General features: G+C 35.6%; 3 protein-coding genes across 3 annotated transcripts in view; 2 read left to right on the top strand and 1 right to left on the bottom strand.

The window, feature by feature from the left end:
* LOC141437155 (uncharacterized) overlaps positions 1-20,204 on the bottom strand; it is a 40,639-nt gene that overhangs the window by 13,844 nt on the left and 6,591 nt on the right. The window contains exon 13 of the mRNA XM_074100420.1: positions 928-1,159. Within this exon, the coding sequence (XP_073956521.1) occupies positions 928-1,159 (232 nt within the window). The remainder of the gene's footprint in view (positions 1-927; positions 1,160-20,204) is intronic.
* Positions 2,038-3,486, top strand: LOC141437150 (dynein regulatory complex subunit 2-like). Its single transcript, XM_074100414.1, has one exon. The coding sequence runs from the start codon at positions 2,098-2,100 to the stop codon at positions 3,475-3,477; it is 1,380 nt and encodes a 459-aa protein (XP_073956515.1). The 5' UTR covers positions 2,038-2,097; the 3' UTR covers positions 3,478-3,486.
* Positions 7,920-20,013, top strand: LOC141436999 (pro-resilin-like). The gene is made up of 3 exons (XM_074100165.1): positions 7,920-8,011; positions 13,775-13,879; positions 18,943-20,013. The coding sequence occupies exons 2-3, from the start codon at positions 13,775-13,777 to the stop codon at positions 19,156-19,158; spliced, it is 321 nt and encodes a 106-aa protein (XP_073956266.1). The 5' UTR covers positions 7,920-8,011; the 3' UTR covers positions 19,159-20,013.

Here is a 20,204-nt window from a genome sequence, read left to right as displayed (position 1 = left end):
GCCACAATGAACGACAACTCGCCACTGGCCCCACTGGTTTCCCGCAATTTTCACAATATCGGCAGTCCACCTGGTGGAGGCCTGCCAACGCTTCGTCCTCGGTTCGTGGTCGCCACTCGTGAACTTTTCTCCCCCAACGGTTATCTGTTCTTCGAGCGATGTGGCCCGCCCATTGCCACTTCTACTTGCATATTTTCCCAGCTATGTCGGTATTTCCAGTTATGTATTTATTTCCTTACTTTCTATTATTTTTACTTTTGTATTCACGAAAAGGTTGTATAATTGTAGGTATAGTTAACCAAAGCTTCGGGTACCTAAACAAATAGTACTTATCATCATCATCATCATCAGCCAGACATCAGCAGGACGTCCACTGTTGAACAAAGGCCTCTCTTAGAACATTACAATGAACGACAACTCGCCACTTGCATCCACCGGTTGCAATTTACCGGTTATAATTTCCCGAAACTCCCACGGGAATGGGAAAAAACGGGATTTTTCGTTTTAGTTCGTCCAGTAAACTGGACGCAGAAAGCTGAAAATCGGCATGTAGATTGCTTGGGAAGTGTAGAGGAGCATTGAGAGTGGAGTTTTCAAAATTCCCACGGGAACGGGAAAAAACGGGATTTTTAATTTTCCCGTATCTGTCTAACATCTGGTATCTCTGATATCTGGTCTGTGTTTGTCTAACATCTGGTAGCATGGTGTACGGTTGTGTTGCTCTGAAGATGAGCTCTGGTTGATTTCGAAACGGTGGTGGTGGTGGTGGTGGTGGTGATAGATGGATTTGCGTGATTTGTGTGTGTTCTTACAGTGTGGAGGTGGAGGAACTGCATTAACACGCATATTTTGCATAAGCTTAACTATCATAAGGTCGCGGGTGAGCAAAGAAATTCTTTTAGTTCATTCATGTAACGGATTTCTTACCTTCAATTTTCTTCAAGATCAAATGTGTGGGCGCTGCCGGAGGTAATCCAAGATACCTCTTCGGATCCTTAGCCGCTCTTACATAGAGGAATGTTGAGCGCAGCCATTCCACGCATTGAGCGACGTCTGTAACGGTTCCGAGAGCAGCTTCGCTGTTTAGATTTTCTGCTATTCGCTTGTGGAGGTAGCTTTGTAAAGGTTCGCTGCCCCCAACGAGTGATTGGTAGCGGGCCTGTAAGAAAAATATTGTTCTTTTTACGAAGTAGGTAAGGATTAAGATGTAAATTAGGCTCGATTTATTTTATAAAATTCTTAAATATTATAAACATCAAAAACTTGGGCCCTGAGTAATAAATAGGCTAACCGATAAGTACAGACGTTACCGAATTTATTATTGCTATTTGAGTCAGGCCGGGCGCACTCCGCATTTTAGGTATGAAGCTACAAGTACCCAACGCGTCGTATAGACGGACTAATTTTAGAGGTCTGTATTCATGTAGTTAAAAACTCCTAGACCTAAATATGAAATAGACCTTGGGTTTGTAATACGCAAACGGTGCGTAATCGCAGTGACGTGCCGTAAACGTCACAACTTGTTCGGTAAAGACCTGAAGTTTACGACACGTCATTGCGATTCCGTATTTTAAGCAGCGGTGTGGTGAGCATGCGATAAAAACGGTGCGCATACGGTGCGTCAGTGCGATTCCGTGCCGTCACCGTTTTTTAAGCAGCGGTTTGGTCGCACCTTCGAGGCCAAAAGTCAAAAAAATTAGGTTTGTTTGTCCTTTTTTTCGAAATTGGTAACTTTTATCAAAAAGTAGCCCAGGCAAATATTGACATTTTACCCCGAATAACTTTTTAGCACACATGGGATCAACTCTAAGGTCTCCACTAAAATTCAGCTTTGTCGGAATTTATGTAATTTGACCGCTACTTTTATGACTAAATTGTACGTATTAAATGCGAAAGATATGTGAAGGAAACCTGAAAGTACGGCTACCGCTGAAGGCAACAATAACTTTTTGATTACCTACCTATTGTGCAAATGTAGAGGTTGGATAAATGGTGGTTTGATGGTACATTGTCACAGAGACTTTGACATTATACACAAACAAACAAACCTGAACAAACAAAAATTTAAAAGGATATTTATTTATTTCATGATTTAGTATGCCATCCAAGAAACAGAAAGAAGCAAAACTCGCTGCACAAGCTGCGGAACGCAGGAGATTAAAACGCGCTCAGCTCGAACGGGAACTAAAAGCCCAATCGCTAAAGCGTGATGAACTGGACCGCAATTGGCGGGCTCTTATGCTACAAATAAAGGAACCAATCTTCAAACAGGATATTGAAATCATGTGGAATAGCTTTGAAAGAGCGTATGACAAGAAAGATCATCAAATCGCATACACAATGTTGCTCATGAACATCGCGGATGACCAGTTTCAACGAACTGTAGCCAGCTTTTGCGATACTATAGACACAATGATCGTTAAGTTTCTCGCAGAGTTAGAGGAACTGTCTAAGGATAACGACCGCAAGACGACGGATCTACTGATACGGGGCCAAGAGGCTGTAGCTGTTATAATGAAGGACCACGACATCGCTGAGACACATTTACAGCTGTTGTTATATCATAGTCACAAGGTGGCCGACACACAGGTGTGGGCTGCACGAGGCGAAAATCTAGTAAAAGAAGACGAAGAACGCACTAAATACTCAAATGAACGAGAAAACCTGCGTTCCTTTTTAGAAAACGATTATAATAATATGTGGGAGGAGTATAAGGCTGTACTGAAAGCATACGTAAACGGAACTGCAGAAAATCAGAAACAAGTTCGTATACTACGTCGTAAAGAAAATATGATGGCTGACATAATAGCTTCCCAAGGTAGGAAAATAGCCAATAGTGATGGTTTACTAAAACGCTTGAGGGCAGAATTGGGGGCATACGAATCAGGTACTAAACAGGCAGTGTTCAGAGATCGGCGGGACAGGAACCGAGCGGCTTGTCATCGACTGAAGATGCGCATGATTAACGGGGTCAAACTAGATACGTCGCAATTAGGAATACTAGTTAAAGCAACAGATAGTACTCTAGAATGGTTAAACGCAGCTCATAAAAAAGCAGAAAAGATCTTGCGCATGGCAGCAATGTGCAGAAAATTTGAAGTTCAGCGTGAGAAAGTTCTCCCTTACGGATCAGAGCTACCTCATCTTCCTGTACAAAACAAGACAACCAAACAAAATATAAGTAAGCAGAACTCAGATGATCCTTTAGTATTAAACGCTATTTCCACAACCTGTGGCTTGACGAGGATGTGGCAGCGCGTCGCGAAAGCTGAAATGACTAGACGAGCTTTGTTTCGAGAAAAACAACTGTTACTACGCGAAAATAAAATTATTGAACACAAAATAATGGAAATTCGCGACCAGCCGGGCGAACAGAGTACTAAAACTTGTCTGTGCAGCAAAAGCGACCAGAAGAAGTTATCAACGACGACATCTATTTCAACTGAAGGTATTTTGGCAGTAACTAAATTTGATTAATATGTGCAAACAGGTAAGTATTGTATTTTTTTTATAAATAAATCACTTTATTATTTACTGTTAACAATGTGTTCGTGTTGAATACTCACGATTCGCGGCCTGCACCCATCTCCTATGAGAAATATAATGATTGTTCCGGCATAACCGGTGACACTATACGGGAGCGTTATCTAGAGATATGTATCGTTTGGTTTTGCTTTCGTCGCATCATTTTGGTTGTACCTACGCTGCGCGTGTCGCAACGAAACCCTCGCGAGGTGCAAACGATGCCACTTTGACCTTACCCACTTCTGTATTTGAGGTAGGTACCAGTGACAAACGTAGAGCGAGCTCGCTACTAACAAATAAATAGGATCAGAATTTTGTGACTTGTACCACTCGGCCAGTAAAAAACAGCGTTTCATCTTACGTATTCCTTACTAAATCGCTAGTTAATTTTAAATTAATTGAATAATTTACACGCAATAACTATTGATGTTTTATGACCTATTTTAAAGTCAAAATACGAATTGAAATGGATAAGTTCATTATCTTCTCCTTCTGATTGTAAATAAGGGTTTGCTAGCTAATGAAAAAGCAAGATATGGGTAGATGACAATAGATCACAGATATCCTAACTGAAGATGTATAGAAATGAAATAAACAAAAATTGAATTTACTCCGAAACAACTATATACGGAAGTATCTAAAATCTGTAGATTTATTAAAAAGTATTATCCATATTTTGATTTACGTCTGCGAAGGCGCATTCAACGTTTTTTTAATGAATGTACAGATTTGTATTAAGTATATTTAACTTTAATTTTGGTTATTTACGTTGATTTTTTGGAGTCGGTGCAATTAGGTAGGTACTAGGTATTGATCACTTTTTACCCAACTTGTCTAAATGACAATGAATAACTTAACGTCAACTTTGAATCAATCGTCAATTTAACGAAATAGTGTTTTTTTTATGCAGGGACGTTAATTGTTGAAGAATTCACCTGGTACATCACCATCAGCTTCACTGCACGATATAATAAACATAATATAGACTAACATAAGTATGTATAATTCATAAAAACAAAAAGTATTAAAAACTATTTAGAGGATAAAACAGCGTGACTTGTGATCCTGTTGCGTCACCGACGCTGACGTTGCATTAATCAGCGGCATGGTGTCCCAGACCTGGCTCTTCAGAAAATTCGGAACACGACATCTTTCGGCCAGAAGGCAGCACTCGCAATGGCTCCATCGGCGACCCCGGCACGCGCAAAGTAAAGTAGGTATGTCATTCCATTTCAAGACACAGGTCTGCGCATTTACAACAAAGAAAGCGCCATTTACCGTAGCGCCTAGGTTCGAAAACTCACCCTTTGTTCTCTCAGAGTGTATTGGGACCCTGGGTGTCAATTAATATTTCGAGTTCTGTACAATTTTGTGATCATTTGGTGAGTAAAGCTTAAATTGCTGCCAAAAGTTGGGGGTCCTCTGCCGAGCGAGTCGATACTAACTTCATGTCGAGCCATTGTCTACAATTGTATGAAGCTCAAATTCAGCCTCACTTGGAGTATTGTTCTCACTTTGGTCTGGTGTCTCTCAATATCAGCTCCTCCCACTTGATTGTTTACAGAGAGAGAGACATAGCTATGGTCTCATGTTTTAGGAATAAATTAAATGGCATACTTAATTTTTTTTTTATGCCACTATGGGAATAGCAAGACTTAGAACAATTAAATTTGGTACAATAAATTATTAAATGCGAATTACGTGGAAATTTACGTTTTAATATTAGTCTCTTAGAATTCAAGATTTACTTGACTTTATATTAGTCTATACCTACAATTTATGGAAATGTGGTTATTTTGATTATAGTGTAGTCTGATCTCAACATTTGGCTAAATGGTCAAATCTTTTTAGTACCTACTGATAACTTAGTTTTTACACTCACTATTTGCTAAATATTTTAGTCTAGAATACACATAATTCGTATTGAAAGAATGAAAAAAAATATCAGCAAGCAGCAGGGTTTCGTGTTAATAAGTTAAGAATATAAATAGTTAATAGAAAATTGTTTATAATGTTTAGCGTTTGTAATGTTTGCAATAAAATCAACTCGATTTTTTTAAGGCAGTTAATACGCTGAGCGAGAGTTACCGTAACAATATGAGATCTCCGCAAACAGTTGAAGCACGTCACGTGTCGAAGATCTCAAAGCATGCGATATGCGAGTCATTTCCTGATTCACAGGATGACAGATCCATGTCACTTTCACTGGCCGATATGGCAAGGATTGCGACGAGGAAGATCCTAAGCCATTGTACGTACATAAATACTATTTAGTTATACATTTAATACAGAAATACTACTTATAAGATAAAAACCAAGATTGAAGATAATTTTATTTGTTGCACAGACAAAGCTTTAAATCACTGAATAGTTGTTTATTATATACCATTCTCAGCACATAGTCACAAACTGGAACAGTAATTTTTCCTTGAAAACATACTCTTTGTGTTTTACATCCACAAAGCTATTAGCTCCATCACGACGCTTCTCGCAATGTGTTTAAATTCAAAGCTCTGAAGAATTTGTGCGATGTTGCGTGGTAATTTTGCGCAGCTCAATTTACAAATTAAAATTTAATTTCTGTGCTACACTGAGTCGGTAGAACTCATTACGAATATTTTGAATGGATCGTATCACGTTACCTTCAGTAATTTTGTGAGCTTTTTCAGAGATTTCAAAAATAAAGTCTGATTCTCAGTTATGTGTTGGAGCTTAATCCTAACGTATAAAAAAGCTAAAAGCTTACAAAAACATTTTTTTAGTCTAGGTATGTTTGAACACAGCAATTTGTTTAATTGTCTACACAGCCTCAAAAATCCCGTTTAGGCAATTCAAATAGCTACAGTCGAATTCGTAAATTTCTGAGCAAAAATTTGTTCAAAAATATCTGAACACGCTTCTACGCCGTTAACAATAGAGTCGTATTCACATATTTTTGATCAAATGTTTGCTCAGAAGTTTATGAACTCGACTGTACCATGCTTTTATACATAACTATAATGTGCTTTGGTTGACTTAAATGCAAGGAGAGAGCTTAATTTTCAGCAAAACTGTATGGTATAAACAAGATAGCAAAATTCATGAACTAGGTCAGTTGAGATTTATTGATTCCGAAAATTATTAAAAAACAAATAATAAATTTAGTCACATCAATCAATATAGTAAATGAGATTAAGGGGCTGTTTCACCATCCATTGATTAGTGTTAACTGACGGTTAAATGTGATGCCGTCTCCGTCTATTCGAACAAAACAAATAGAGACAGCATCACACCTAATCGCCAGTTAACACTAATCAATGGATGGTGAAACAGCCCCTTAAGATGGTGAAACGGCCCCTTAGTATGTTTGAATGTTTCATATATCACGAAACAGACTGAACTGAATTATTTAGCTTTAGTTTCGAACGCTTGATATTGATTTAGCTTATAATAAGTAATGTGGTTATTTTTATCCAGAAAAATCGTACGCGAAATTATGACACGCGAAGTTAAGTAAACAGATAAATTAAATATTTGTTAGGGATACATACGAATGCCTAAAAATAAAGTTTTAAATCGTCCAGTAGTTTTCTGCGGCACAATTCTTAATTAAATGGTCTCATAATTATTTTTCAATCAAGGATTCGTCACCCACGCACGTAGTGGCGCAACGCACAATTAATACTTAGAGTTCATGGTCACTCAATATTTTAATTGGCTGATAGCCGCGAAGACACGCATGAAAGACGTATTACGAAAAAACTGACATGTACTGTACACGCTTGTTACGAAAACTGTCGTGTATTATTTGATTCGAATCAAGTTACAATGCCCATCGATGGTCAGCCTTATTAGGCTTTCATTGCGACTCTATTGTGGAAGCTTATGCGAGTTAACATGGATACAAATAGAGTCACGAGTTAATTTCACTGGACTCTTGAATGGTTTGCTACAGTACCTAATAATAATAATCGTTTGTATTGACATCCTGAGTTAGTTACATACAGTTAAATATATTTATTAGGTCTTCCTAATTCACTTTTTGCGAGTCTTTAAAATTGTTTGTTTACATAAATTAAAAATGGATGAGGTGACGCAATGGAAAATTAGACGTAACTAAATATTCCAACGTAAATGCACATGCGTGACTTAACCAAACCCTACCTAATTTGAAAAAAAAAATACGCACATAAAGCGCACTATCCAATATATCAAATTAGTATTATTATTAAGTCTAATATTGACCATAAATTAGAGCAGTGTAGAGTACCTTAGTAAATATGGAGACTGCACTTGATATTTAGTCATGGCTTTATCGTTGTATCACCGTTTAAGATATGCATGTGTGGAGCATCCATCACGATGGGGCGGCGTTGCGGCATCGACGCGAGCGCCGGGGTGCGCGATATAAGACGCGGGAGGCGTCGGGGCGCGGCACCAGTTGATCCACGCACGTTAAGGGACATTGTACTTGTGCTGTGTTGTGTATAAGTTTATTTTGTTCAGGGTGAGTTTTCACGCCACGTGTTTACAAGCATTGACCGGGGAGGGAAGAGCGTATGTGCACGGCAATGTATGGTTTTTGGGAACGTGTATTTTTTTTATATTTTTAGTAAGTTTTTGTTTTAAACCTATGTTCAAATCACAGTAACTAATTGCACATTGGGTTCAAAAATTAAAAAAATACTATTTTAAATGTTTCTACTCTTGAAACGGGCTTCGTACAAAATTTGTCACATTAGCCCATAGGACAAAACAGTAACTAGAAAAAAAACATACTCACATTTTAAACCTTGTTTTAACGGACTTTATAAAAGAACAAAAAAAAAGTAAAATAACGTGATGAACAATAATAATAACAGTAAAATAGTTAGTAGGTATCTAGCATGTTTAGCAAACAGTAAATTACTACCTTTTGTTTTCCTGTAGAAGTCATAAAATAAAAATAAAAACTGAAAATACAAACGTATTACTTCCTTAAAAAAATAAGAACAATAGGCCATCTAAGCATAGCATTCAATATTTATAAACAGTGCAAACCAGATAGCTGTACATTTCAGTAGTATTACTATGTTTTGTTGATTGACAAGTTCCTTATTTATTCAGTTAATCCCTAAACTAACCTCAAGTTGGGTGACGTTAGTTATAAAACTTTTGCAAAAAGTTATATTAAGTTATGTCAAATGAAGCAATTGATCAAACGTTTGTCGGAGAAACGATACCTAGTACCTAAAACTTTTGTTTGATTTCGTTAAAAAACAACATCTTTAACCACAAAAATGAAAAATTTCGCACCTTAACAAATCCCAACGTGTCACAAAAACCAGCATTATACCGCGATTTCACCCTCTAGAAAATATAGAAAGTAGTCTAAATCGTTTCTCCTACGAATACCTAGTTTCTCTGAAAAATTCTTAAGTACCGTTCAAAGATTATGATACCTACTCAAATCATTTGACCAAATTGCAAGTCTCTATATCCAGTGGTTCTGGCTATGTATTGTATGCGAGTCAGTAGTACCTACAGTACAGTGGCGAGTTAAGAATATTTTCATTAGACAACCCGGAAAGTGAGAACGGTTTCGGATACAACAATTTTCAGTTACGTGTACACAACCTCTGCCTTATTTGTCATCACTGACGTCTTGTTAAGAACTTAGACAATCCAATGGAAATTAAATTGTAAGGGTGCCACGCCACTGGCACGTTACGGTACTGGTTTATCATTATCATACATACCTAGTTAAATTCGTTAATTTATGTTTCCTGGGTGTCTTATTTGAAAGAGATTAACAAACAGTTGGCTAACTATCAGTGGCGTGGCGTCGTAACAACTTAATGCCCAAGCCGGTATTCCCAATTTTTTACGTGACATCAGTGGTGACATTCACGGCAAAGGTATAGGTGCTCTAAGTTCTAACTGTAACATCTGAAGACACGTTTTTCTCACTCTCCGGGTTGCCTGACTAAAATATTTACTCCACGCCACTGTTAACTATAACTACCTTTACCTGCGCGGTGTACCTAAGTTTTTATTTAATTCAAGCCTCGGTATTTGTGCTTAGACGTGTTTGTTCCCAGTATTGGATTAGCTAAATTACCCTATTAATGAATAAACTATTCAATGTTATCAGTTACACAGATGTGAAAATCAATTGTTACAGTGTAGGTACGGCAAAAAACGTGTGAATCTAGATCTGTAGGGGCGTTAGGCAGTTTTAGTTTGCTGTGGAAACGTCGATTTATTGTTTATTATTATGTTTAGTCGACAATGAGGACTTGCCGTATAAAGTACCACTCTGTTTTATGAATAGCCACCAGAAAATCTTCTCTTTGGCTACAATTGATTTTTTTCTATCCACTGCCCTTTGCCCATAAATAAAAAAAAAAACTTACTAAAACATAACTAGTAAGTCAAGTCTGCAATCACAAGTAAAGAGCAACGGATACAAAAATGATGACTTTCGATCTGGTACTCAATATTGAGGACAATACTGACGACTATTTTTAAAATTGAAGTACTTTCGGTATATGATTCCTTGTATGGAGATCAAGCAAATAATAAGTTGGGCAAAATTACATTACAAAGTACAATTCGCTAATACTATTTGCTTGTAATTTGCTTTGCAATTGGGCCCTGGCTTTTCAAAAAAAGTAAGCAAACGACAGTCAAATGCATAAGACAAAGATGACGATGACATTGAGCTAAGCTTCTGAATTACGGGGCATTCGTTTAAGAACAATTGCTAATTATAACTAATGGTTAGTGAACACTTTAAGCATTATAGTTCTCAGGTTCTATTAGCCTGAAAATGATACTTGTTACGAAGGTCAGTAAATACAAATTCTTTTCAAGTTTAAACACGGTTTTATAGATGCATTTTGATCTCTGAGTAACTTAATTCTTAAACACATAACGTATTCCATTTAAGAGTAGTGTATTATTTTTATGAGGAATATTATTTGTTTTTATTATTGGAAACACACTTGCTCACCTAAATCTAAGATTTCTATTTGAAATTGATTTTCGAATCGCCGAAAGGAGATTCGATCCCGCATCTCCTACTCGTATGGCTTTACCCGAAAGAGGTGTCATACCAACTACATAGATAATAGACTAGCCAGCCAAAAATCGTAATCACTTGCATACAGCAATAGTGGCGTGTGGTGCCATCTATCGCAAGCCACAACTCCTACGTTCCAAATTGGTTGGAAACTACGAAAAAATATTATTTAACAAATATTATTTGTTCTTAGGTTGGAAAGATGTAAACTATGGACAACTAACTGGAATATGTTATGTATAGACTAGATAATAGAGTATTCCAAGTATCAGGTAGAAAAACTACATTCGGTAGGTTTAGACCAAACATCTTTGCATTTTTATATTTATTCTACGTCGGTGGTATGAATAGGTACTATATTATCTACACAATTTTAATCCAAATCGCGTCGCTCCATATCTCAAAAATAAACCTTCTAAAATCATTTGGTTGTCCATCTGTCTGTCCTTCAAGATCATTTTTCTCAAGAACGCAAGAAATTATCAAGTTTTAATTAAAACACTGAGTTCCCCATGTCTTTAATTTTATAATGTGACGTGGATTTCAAATCATGCGATTTGATATTTACCCTTACATGTAGAAGCGCACCCTAATAGCAGATACTTTACCTATTTACTTTAGTTTAAACCCACCGACAGTGGTAATGGCAGTGAAGAATTGAGATCACCGATTGCACGGGAATCAATAAATCACTTACTACATGTTCAAGCATTAGTTGGCAAATAGCAACATTGCAAATGCTAATTTCAACACCGCCTATAATTTCTTTCCAAGCATTTCCTTTAGCAAAAACCATCCAATAAGTACGTACGCAATCACATGTTAGCAGCAAGATTGTTGTGAGACAAGTTAGACAAGACAAAGCAATTCCCCTAAGGAATCGATCACGCGAGGCCAGGCAAATCTCAATTATTGGCATACCTGCGGTGTTTTATGCAGAACCAACAGCCAATGTCACCATATTGCTACTTATTTATTCTAAGTATTAACGGTGTTTTACCTTTAGTGTAAGTCTAATTATGCCTTTAGCGTTAGTCTAATAATTAAAGTACTGTGCTCATTGGTGGGCTCTTCATTTCTACAACTCGACTTGTTCGTAATTCTTGTTTTAAGTTGAGAATGTTTGCAAGCCGTAATGTAAATATTTGATCTGATGCAGAGATTTGAACTACCTGCATATTTGTAATGGATCTTAAACTAGGTACGTTTTCAATTACTTCTATGTAAAATTAACACGCGATCGCTGATGTTCTAAGAAAAAAATTCTAGTTCAAATAATCCTCATTTATGGTATGGTGAAAGTAATTTTATAGAAATGTCTGAGTAATTCATAATTTATGAAGGCTCAAATGATGACCATTCTTGTGTTTTCGTCTCTACCATAAATCGTAATTATAAGGTGTTAGAATCGCCAATTACTGACACCATTAACTTCCAGTCAAGAACTCTTATCAATTAAATGTTTTCATACCAACGTTTATATTCTTAGGTTAGAATCGTTTTTTTTATCCGACTGGATTGCAAACGAGCAAGTGGGTCTCCTGATGGTAAGAGGTCACCACCGCCCACAAACATCTCCAACACCAGTATTGAAGACGCGTGTTTTATTTCCCAACCTAGGTTTTTCTTCCTTTTATTACAAGCTTTTATTTAGTTTCACCTGTCCCGTTATCTGTCTGTAGTCAAATATTGCAAGTATAATTTGACCAACTTCCAGTAGTCATATTCACTTGAAATTTGGAATACTTATGTAAACCGCGTGACAATACAATAATATTGTAGTGACAGCTTGGTAGTTCAGCCAGGATAGTCTCCGCAGGACGGAACTCTTCAACGGTTAATAGCATCGACTTGAAATCTGGTATGCAAATGTAGTTTGGGTGACAATGCAAGTACAGTCAACAAAAAGTTCAGTCAGCAAAAAAACTTTTAAGAAAAATGATTGTTTACCAAAAAGTTGCAAGTTAAATTCGATCCACTTGCCGGTTTCCGATTGAGCTGAAATTTTGCATGCATGTGTAAATCGGATGACAATGCATTCTTATTATGAAATGAATTTTGAAAGTAAAACCATATTTATATCAGTCTCTAGAACTTAACTATCTACACACGCTTTCTTATAATGACGAGTGACCACATAAGAGGTTATCCTAAACCTAAAGCATTCTTACTACATACATGGTGACAAATGTTACTCAAACTTATTTATCCTTTTTAGTTCATTTATTTTTTCTAATAAAAGCTTGTTTTTAAAAAGGTTTTTTCTTTTAATTTTTTTTTCTTTAATTTATCTACAGTTAGAAAATGTAGAACTTGGTTCATTTTACCTTTGCATTATTTACTAGTCATAGCAGAAATAAAATCAAACAAATTTTATAGAAAAGTTCATGCGCGTACCGTACATAGTAAAAAAAAAGTTTAGAGATCTAAATAAGTCTGAATCCAGAGGCTATTCGGTGAAATGCATAAAATATGTAAAAAAAATGCATAGCCTAAGCAAGCAAACAGGGGTCATTAAACATCTGCTTGAAACAATAAACAAGCCCACCTAAATGTTTTATAGCCAAGTAGACATAAAATTTGCGGACATTTCGCAAACTGACTCTCCAAAACGTTTCATAGCAGATGTGTGGGTTCAAAAGGGTTTCATCGCTAGACGGGATCTACTGTGACATAATTTCGTCCTACCAACTGTCTGTTTATTGTCTAATAAAAAAAAATATTCTTAATTGCTTCCACTTGAAATCTGCCTAATTCCAATTAAAAAGAAGACAAATGAACTAAAGTAGTACCGAAATAAATAATATACCAAGAGCGGAGGTAATTTAATAATATTAGCTTAATTTAGACGTTATTTTGCGAAGTTCACTAAGTTAATAATGTCAAATAAGATAATTTAATACTTTTTTTACGTATCCACTATAGCCATTCAAATATTCAGACATATCCTACAGGGAGGTGAGGTCCTGTTGACTAGAACGTTAGAATCTACGTACATGGACAAAAGTATGAAAATAACATGTGAATAGGCCAAAAAATATTACATAAGTGACGCCCTAATTCTAACTTAAGAAATTTGTCACACTGGATAAAGTTTTTTGAGGTCTGGTCAGATTAGACTATGTATAAATGAGTGGACATGATCACAGTACAGCAAACGCATCCAGTGTGACAAGTCCCTAATACGCATTATCTTATTGGTAACAGATGTCGTCAGCAAAATGGTTCGCGTGTGCGCTACTGATGGTGTGTGTGGCTGTCCGACAGACCGAATCAGCGCCCGCGCCGCAGGAAGATTCTCCGCCTATGCCTGTAAGTATCTTTTACAAAGTGAGCCGTAGACAGTGTTCAATTGTCATTTTCAAAAAAAAATATAACAATAAATTTAACCGACTACAAAAAACCATGAAAAAATTTTCTACCAATCTGACGTCGGTCGGTGAGTAGTAACTCCGATGGTCAACTGTGGTCTTCATCATCAGTTTCACTTCACCATATGATGATTTTCAAGAGCAAATGCACGAGTTACTACTAAATAATTATATCCAATTTACTATAGGTGTCCCTACAACATTTGAAGAGTTCCCTCGATTTCCTCAAGATCCAATTATCAGATCCTGATTTGGTGCTTATGGGACCTAATTGAAGACATTCCTAGACGAACGCAAAAAAAAAAATTTCAAATCGGTTCATAAATGACGGAGTTCTGAGGTAACAAACCTTGAAAAAAAAATGAAAAAAAATTACAACCGAATTGATAACCTCCTTTTTTTGAAGTCGGTTAAAAATTCAAACTCATGAAAATACCTTCGAGCAGAAATAAAAACCAACGGTGATATGATTTAAAACCGTATAAGAAAACTGCCATTTAGCTTTATACGGTAAAGGATGCGCTAGTCCAATACGTACCTGAAGGGCCAATAAAACTAAAAGTTGTCTGCCTTAACATATAAGCGACAAGGATGCGCTAGCGCACATCGGCAATAATTTAAACAAAACGTGAATACCTCTGACCTACAACATTGCGAGTGCACTATGTTCAGACTGCGAGAACTTTAACTACGTTGCGACAGGCGGATGAGAATCCAACGTTAGCGAATGACATTAACTTAATGTTAACCTAGTTGTAACGATGACATTCTCGTAGTCCTGATAAATACAAGAAGCTTAGGTCAACCTTGACTTTGCAAAATGCGAAAGTCATATATTACTGCTACTAAATAAAAAATTGGAAAGAATTTTATTTAAATTTATATTTGACAGAGCGAGCGAAACCCGAACGCAGCATTGTCTAGTTGTCTATTTTCTTCTGTAGGTCACATTTTCAACGGAAATATTACTAAATTTAATTGCAATTTAGCCTTTACTTTTTCATAAAGCACAGTAAATGTCACTATTTATCTGAGGCATCACCATTATGCTAATCATGTGAACATCAACTCACTAATTGGACGGCATTGCATTCAGCCTCCTTTGTTAAATACTCTTTTAATTGTTATCTAGTTTATTTAAACCATTAATTGTAAACACTATGCGCGCAGTTAAGATCTAGTGAATCACATTGTCTAGGCTTTAGTGTACAGTTGAAGACATACCTAATCTATTAATTCGAGATGGAACAGAGAAAAAACGGATGAATATTCTCACAGTACACCTTACTCTGAACATAAAATTTACAAAAAAACTCAAACCACTAAGCGACCAGGGTATTTTTTGCCACAAAATTGCTTTATGAGTTTTAATAAAGTTAATTAGTCGTTATGTACATGATAAATGAATTTCTTTCTAAACCTAATTTTATCTTAGTTAAGTGCACCTTTGACTGTATTTCCGAGACCTTAGATGGAAATAGCTTGATCAATGCGCTTAACATTTGGATTGAATGCCCCAGTGACACAAGACACGATGTGTATGTTAGTTATATTTAGATGTTGTTCAATCGTGTTTTAATTATTACAAAGGTTTACTAGCTGTTGCTAGAAACTGCGAAAAATTTGTTAGCCTTTAGAATTTAGCCTTTAGATCCTTCAGAATTTTCTAGGATAGAAAAATCTTATACCAAATTTCAACACAATCGGGTGAGTACTTTCAGCGTAAAAGCGAAACAAAGAAACATACATACATTAGTTTTTAAGTTAGTAGTTCATTTACAGGTAGGTAAATATGCCCTCTATTCAAAAACTCGTAATGGTAATCAATCATACAACCATTTTAGTCGCCGCATAGTAACTGCGTAGGTATTGTTTTTTTTAAAACACAATAAGAAGTAACAGCCATTGACCAACATTTACGGGAAATACTTCCTAGATAACCAACCAACAAAAATTTGGAAAACCCTCGATTTTGTCACTTCAAAGTTTAATATCTCAAAAACGGCTGAACCGATTTTGATGAGACATGTCTAAAAACCATCGCTAGAAAACCTGCTTTCAAAAAATCATTCAAATCGGTCCACCTGCTTAAGAGCTACGGTGCCACAGACAGACAGACACAGATAGCGGTCAAGCTTATAACACCCCTCTTTTTGCGTCGGGGTTTAAAGAAACATGTATTGTACTATAGTATATATATCCGCGACCTGTTTTTGGCGCGAAGTGCAAATGTATTGTGTGAATTGACAGAAAACAAATTTATAGACACTTTTTACTCTCTATTGTCGCATTTTTTCTACATGTTTTGCGGTGTTCGAGTAAACCTACACATAAAAAACTTAAGTAAATGACCCGTTGTAATGTGTAGTAGTGAGGTGCCCGTATAAACAAATTGACGTTCCAGATTCGAAAAATGCCTGCACTAATACATATGCACAACAGGTCATTTACGTGAGTTTTTCACCTATATACACACATCCCAATTTGTTATTATTTTATTACTTGACTTGATGAGCCATTGACATCATCTTGAATCCATCAAGTAACGAATAAAATTATTAACATTTTTGTGTCCTTGCGGACAACAACAAGAACAAACATGAAATCATAATTATCATAATCATAATTACTTGCGTACTTATTATATGTCCTCCAGAACATTCAGACATTTTGAGCAATTACGTATATTTCTAAAAATGTATGTCTTTATTTGTAAACTGTATGCCTAGACTTACGAGTAGCATTGTTCCTTACTGGATAAATAATTACGTAAAATAATTATGATTTCATGTTTGTTCTTTGTGTAAGAGTTTGAGCAACGCAACGCGTATTAATTCTGCTATTGGTCCCGTGAGTTCCACGAAAATTCAAATGAATTACTCACGTTTTACAGTTGTATTTTGAAATTCTACGTAATTTAATTGCATTAAAGTAACACACTTACTCGCAAAGTTAGCAGCGGAGCCCAGTAACAAAAGTATTTCTATAAAACAAAATCGAAAAAAGCTTCTTTAATTTCACATATTATATTAAGATTGTTTAAGTCAATTACAGTAATTAAATAAAAATACACCAATAAGACACAGTCAATTCTTAACAATGACTTCCTAATGCGACTTTGCCGATTTTTTAGTAAAGAAGACATCAACGCGTTCAATCGTCGAAAAAACAACTTGAATCAGATAATACCTATTAAATTATATCACTTTCGAAAAATTTGCTGTTTGATAAATACATTTTAATGGCCTTTATTTTACTATCAATATCAAATTCAAATTTACGTAGTTCACCTCACGCTACAAACTACGCACGCAGGAAAAAAAATCAAGACCCAAAGCAGCTGAATACGTCACTTTCAGTAAATTTAAGCACAAATAAATGAAATTGGACCAGTATTGTTGTTCACTGTGATAAAGTACTATAACCACTCACATGCTATGAATTTTGAGTTGAACTCTATTCATTAACAAAATAAGAGCGTTGACAGGCAACTAGAGTTGCTAAAAGCATATGAGTGGATAGTATGATAGTTGTTATACTTTTTAGTTGGGCTGTACTTACTGCGCCTAAACAGAAAAAATGTATACATAGTTTCAACTTCCAATGTTTGCTTACTTGCATGTTAGTGCTTTGGATTTTACTTACTTTTTTAAAACTTTTTTCTTCGCCTAAAGTTAATTCAGTACAACACTAGTCTAATCTTACTATGCCCTATAGCATAGGGAAACCCATAGGGTTTCGCAAGTCATCCAGCTGTCTGAATGAATCATGTATCGTATCAACATACTCAAGAAACGTATAGACCCTGCGGCATGCCCATAATTTGATATTGTATCATACAATGAAAATGTCAACGGTTACATTATGAAGATATGATTATGAGATGGTGAATGCTTATTAGGTATCATTCAAACTGTCAGATGAAAAGCTTCGGCGAAACTTTGATGATATTTAGCATTATTGTCGTAATTTACAACTCATTAAGTAATATTCTTACGTACCTATGTAGTTGGTTTGATTTATAAAATATCTAAAGATACATAATGATAATAATATTTAACCATCAGAATATTACGTATCCAAGCTCCCGTAGTTCTTTTATTTTATGGTAGTGTGTATGATATAAGCCCTTCATTGTGCAAAAATAAGAAAACAAATACAATAGACAAACGTTGTGGTACGGTCAGCATCAAAGTATCTGCATACTTTTGTATTTTGTCGTTTTACAGCAAAGTACTTAACAAATTTGACAAATGTGTTAAAACTACAAAGTAAAAAATTGATCCGCTACTTTTGATGCTGACTGTACATGTACCTACAGTACAAAGACAAACTAACGTAAGATACGAAGGGATCTTTACCAGTCAACTCACCGCCTGCTCGTTTTCCCTGTATCATATAAAAAACATTTATGACAGCATCATAGCTGATACTTAACTCAGATGACGTTCATAATTAAATAAATATTTGTATCTATGTTTGTCCTTAAATTAGATAATACCTAATCCAGTTTTAAGTCGCAAAGTTTATTTGAAGTTTACTCTAGCTGCACTATGAAAACAGAATTGCAAAGGACGTAATACAAAATTATTGTTTCGTGCTCAGTTAATGCTGGGTAATATAATGCAATAACTATTTAAAAAAAAAAGTCCAATGAAATTTGCGGTTTCCATACATTGTTCATGATTTCTTATTTTAATAATGTATAGAAACCACAATTTTTTTCGACTTATTTCAATAAAAGAGTTAATGCAATTTATACTGAGCAGCAAAAAATTTGGCCCACAATTGTATGCAGAATCGGTAATTTTGTATGAAGGGTGGGCCAACTTTTGTGCCGCTGAGTATATTACCTACCCAGCATTAACTAACCACAAAACACTAATTTTGTATTACGTCCTAGATTTGACCCTGTATAAGACCTTTAATGTCGCTATACCAATTGCTCATTTTCTCACTGTAACCTTCCCTTCTCTCTTACTCATTTAATTTTATTTTCCACAGTATGAGTACAAATACGACGTAGAAGACCAAGAAAAGGCCTTATTCTTCGGTGCTAATGAAGCCGGGGACGCCCAAGGCAAAGTCAACGGCGGTTACCGCGTTTTACTACCTGATGGTAGACTTATGACCGTCGAATACACCGTGGAGGGAGACAGCGGCTTTGTGCCTAAGATCAGCTTCGAAGATAACGCTAACCCCTTCGGTAAAGGGAAATAAGATGGCTTGAATATAACGTCCCGGATTTTGATGTTTAGTATACAGTGGTTAATCATTGCATTGAATATTGAGAAAAGTTGTGAAAAGCGAATGTTTCCAAATGTTGTCATGACCAATTAGTTGAATTTTGAATTTGAATTTGAATTTTGTTAGACAGAGACCTCTTCCAGGCGCGCCACTGAAGCTACGAATTCATAGTAGGTATACCTACGATTTTCTTCAGTGTTATGTTAAATTAGCTGCTTAGGAGACTGTTTAAAAATAAGTCGGTAGAACAGTGCAATGGTTTAATAACACCGTTCCACTTCGAGATTCGGTTTTACGATAAATGTCCGTGACTAGCAATTGTATGATAGTAATAGGTAATTTTTTACGACAGCCAGTATTTTCCAGACAGATTTCATATTATACGTATAATTTATCGATATCGATGTTGCTTAATATAGCTACTAGCATTTATCTTAACAAAGAGCTTAAGATGAGCCACTTCGTAAAAATCAGTTATAAAAGTTGCTTCTCACAATTTGCATTTTTGTTTTGTTTATCGTTTTTTATTTCTGTTTTTATAGTTTTTTTTTTTTGCAAAATGCTCAATTTGAAGTTTTTATGATTAATTGTTATAATACAATTTTATTTGAAATTAAATTATTATTTGAAATTGGATTTATATCAAGCAATTATAATGAGTTACCAATTCTGTGATTCAATTAGGACGTAGATAAGAATATATTGCCATTAGAGTTATAAGATCAATGTTATTAGAATGTAATTTTGTATATGAACATGTTTTATCATCAACCCGTGTAGATTTTGTATACATTAAATATTTGAAGCGATGATAATGACTGTTTTTTATTTAAAAAAGTTGTAAAAGTTGACACAAATATATTTAGACAATAGAACTAAAACAAAAAAGGTCAAACAATGCTAATGAAGTTGTTTCAACGTCTTGCGACACTAAATTGTACGTTTAAAATATATATTTTTATAAATGGTGACATTTTTACGTAACACCATGTGCTTATTCGTAAAAAAAAACCTAACGC

The sequence above is a fragment of the Choristoneura fumiferana genome, chromosome 17 (assembly GCF_025370935.1).
Source record: "Choristoneura fumiferana chromosome 17, NRCan_CFum_1, whole genome shotgun sequence".
In the NCBI taxonomy this organism is placed as follows: Eukaryota; Metazoa; Arthropoda; class Insecta; order Lepidoptera; family Tortricidae; genus Choristoneura; species Choristoneura fumiferana.
Note: the sequence above shows the minus strand (reverse complement) of the source record. Positions and strands in the feature narration are given on the sequence as shown.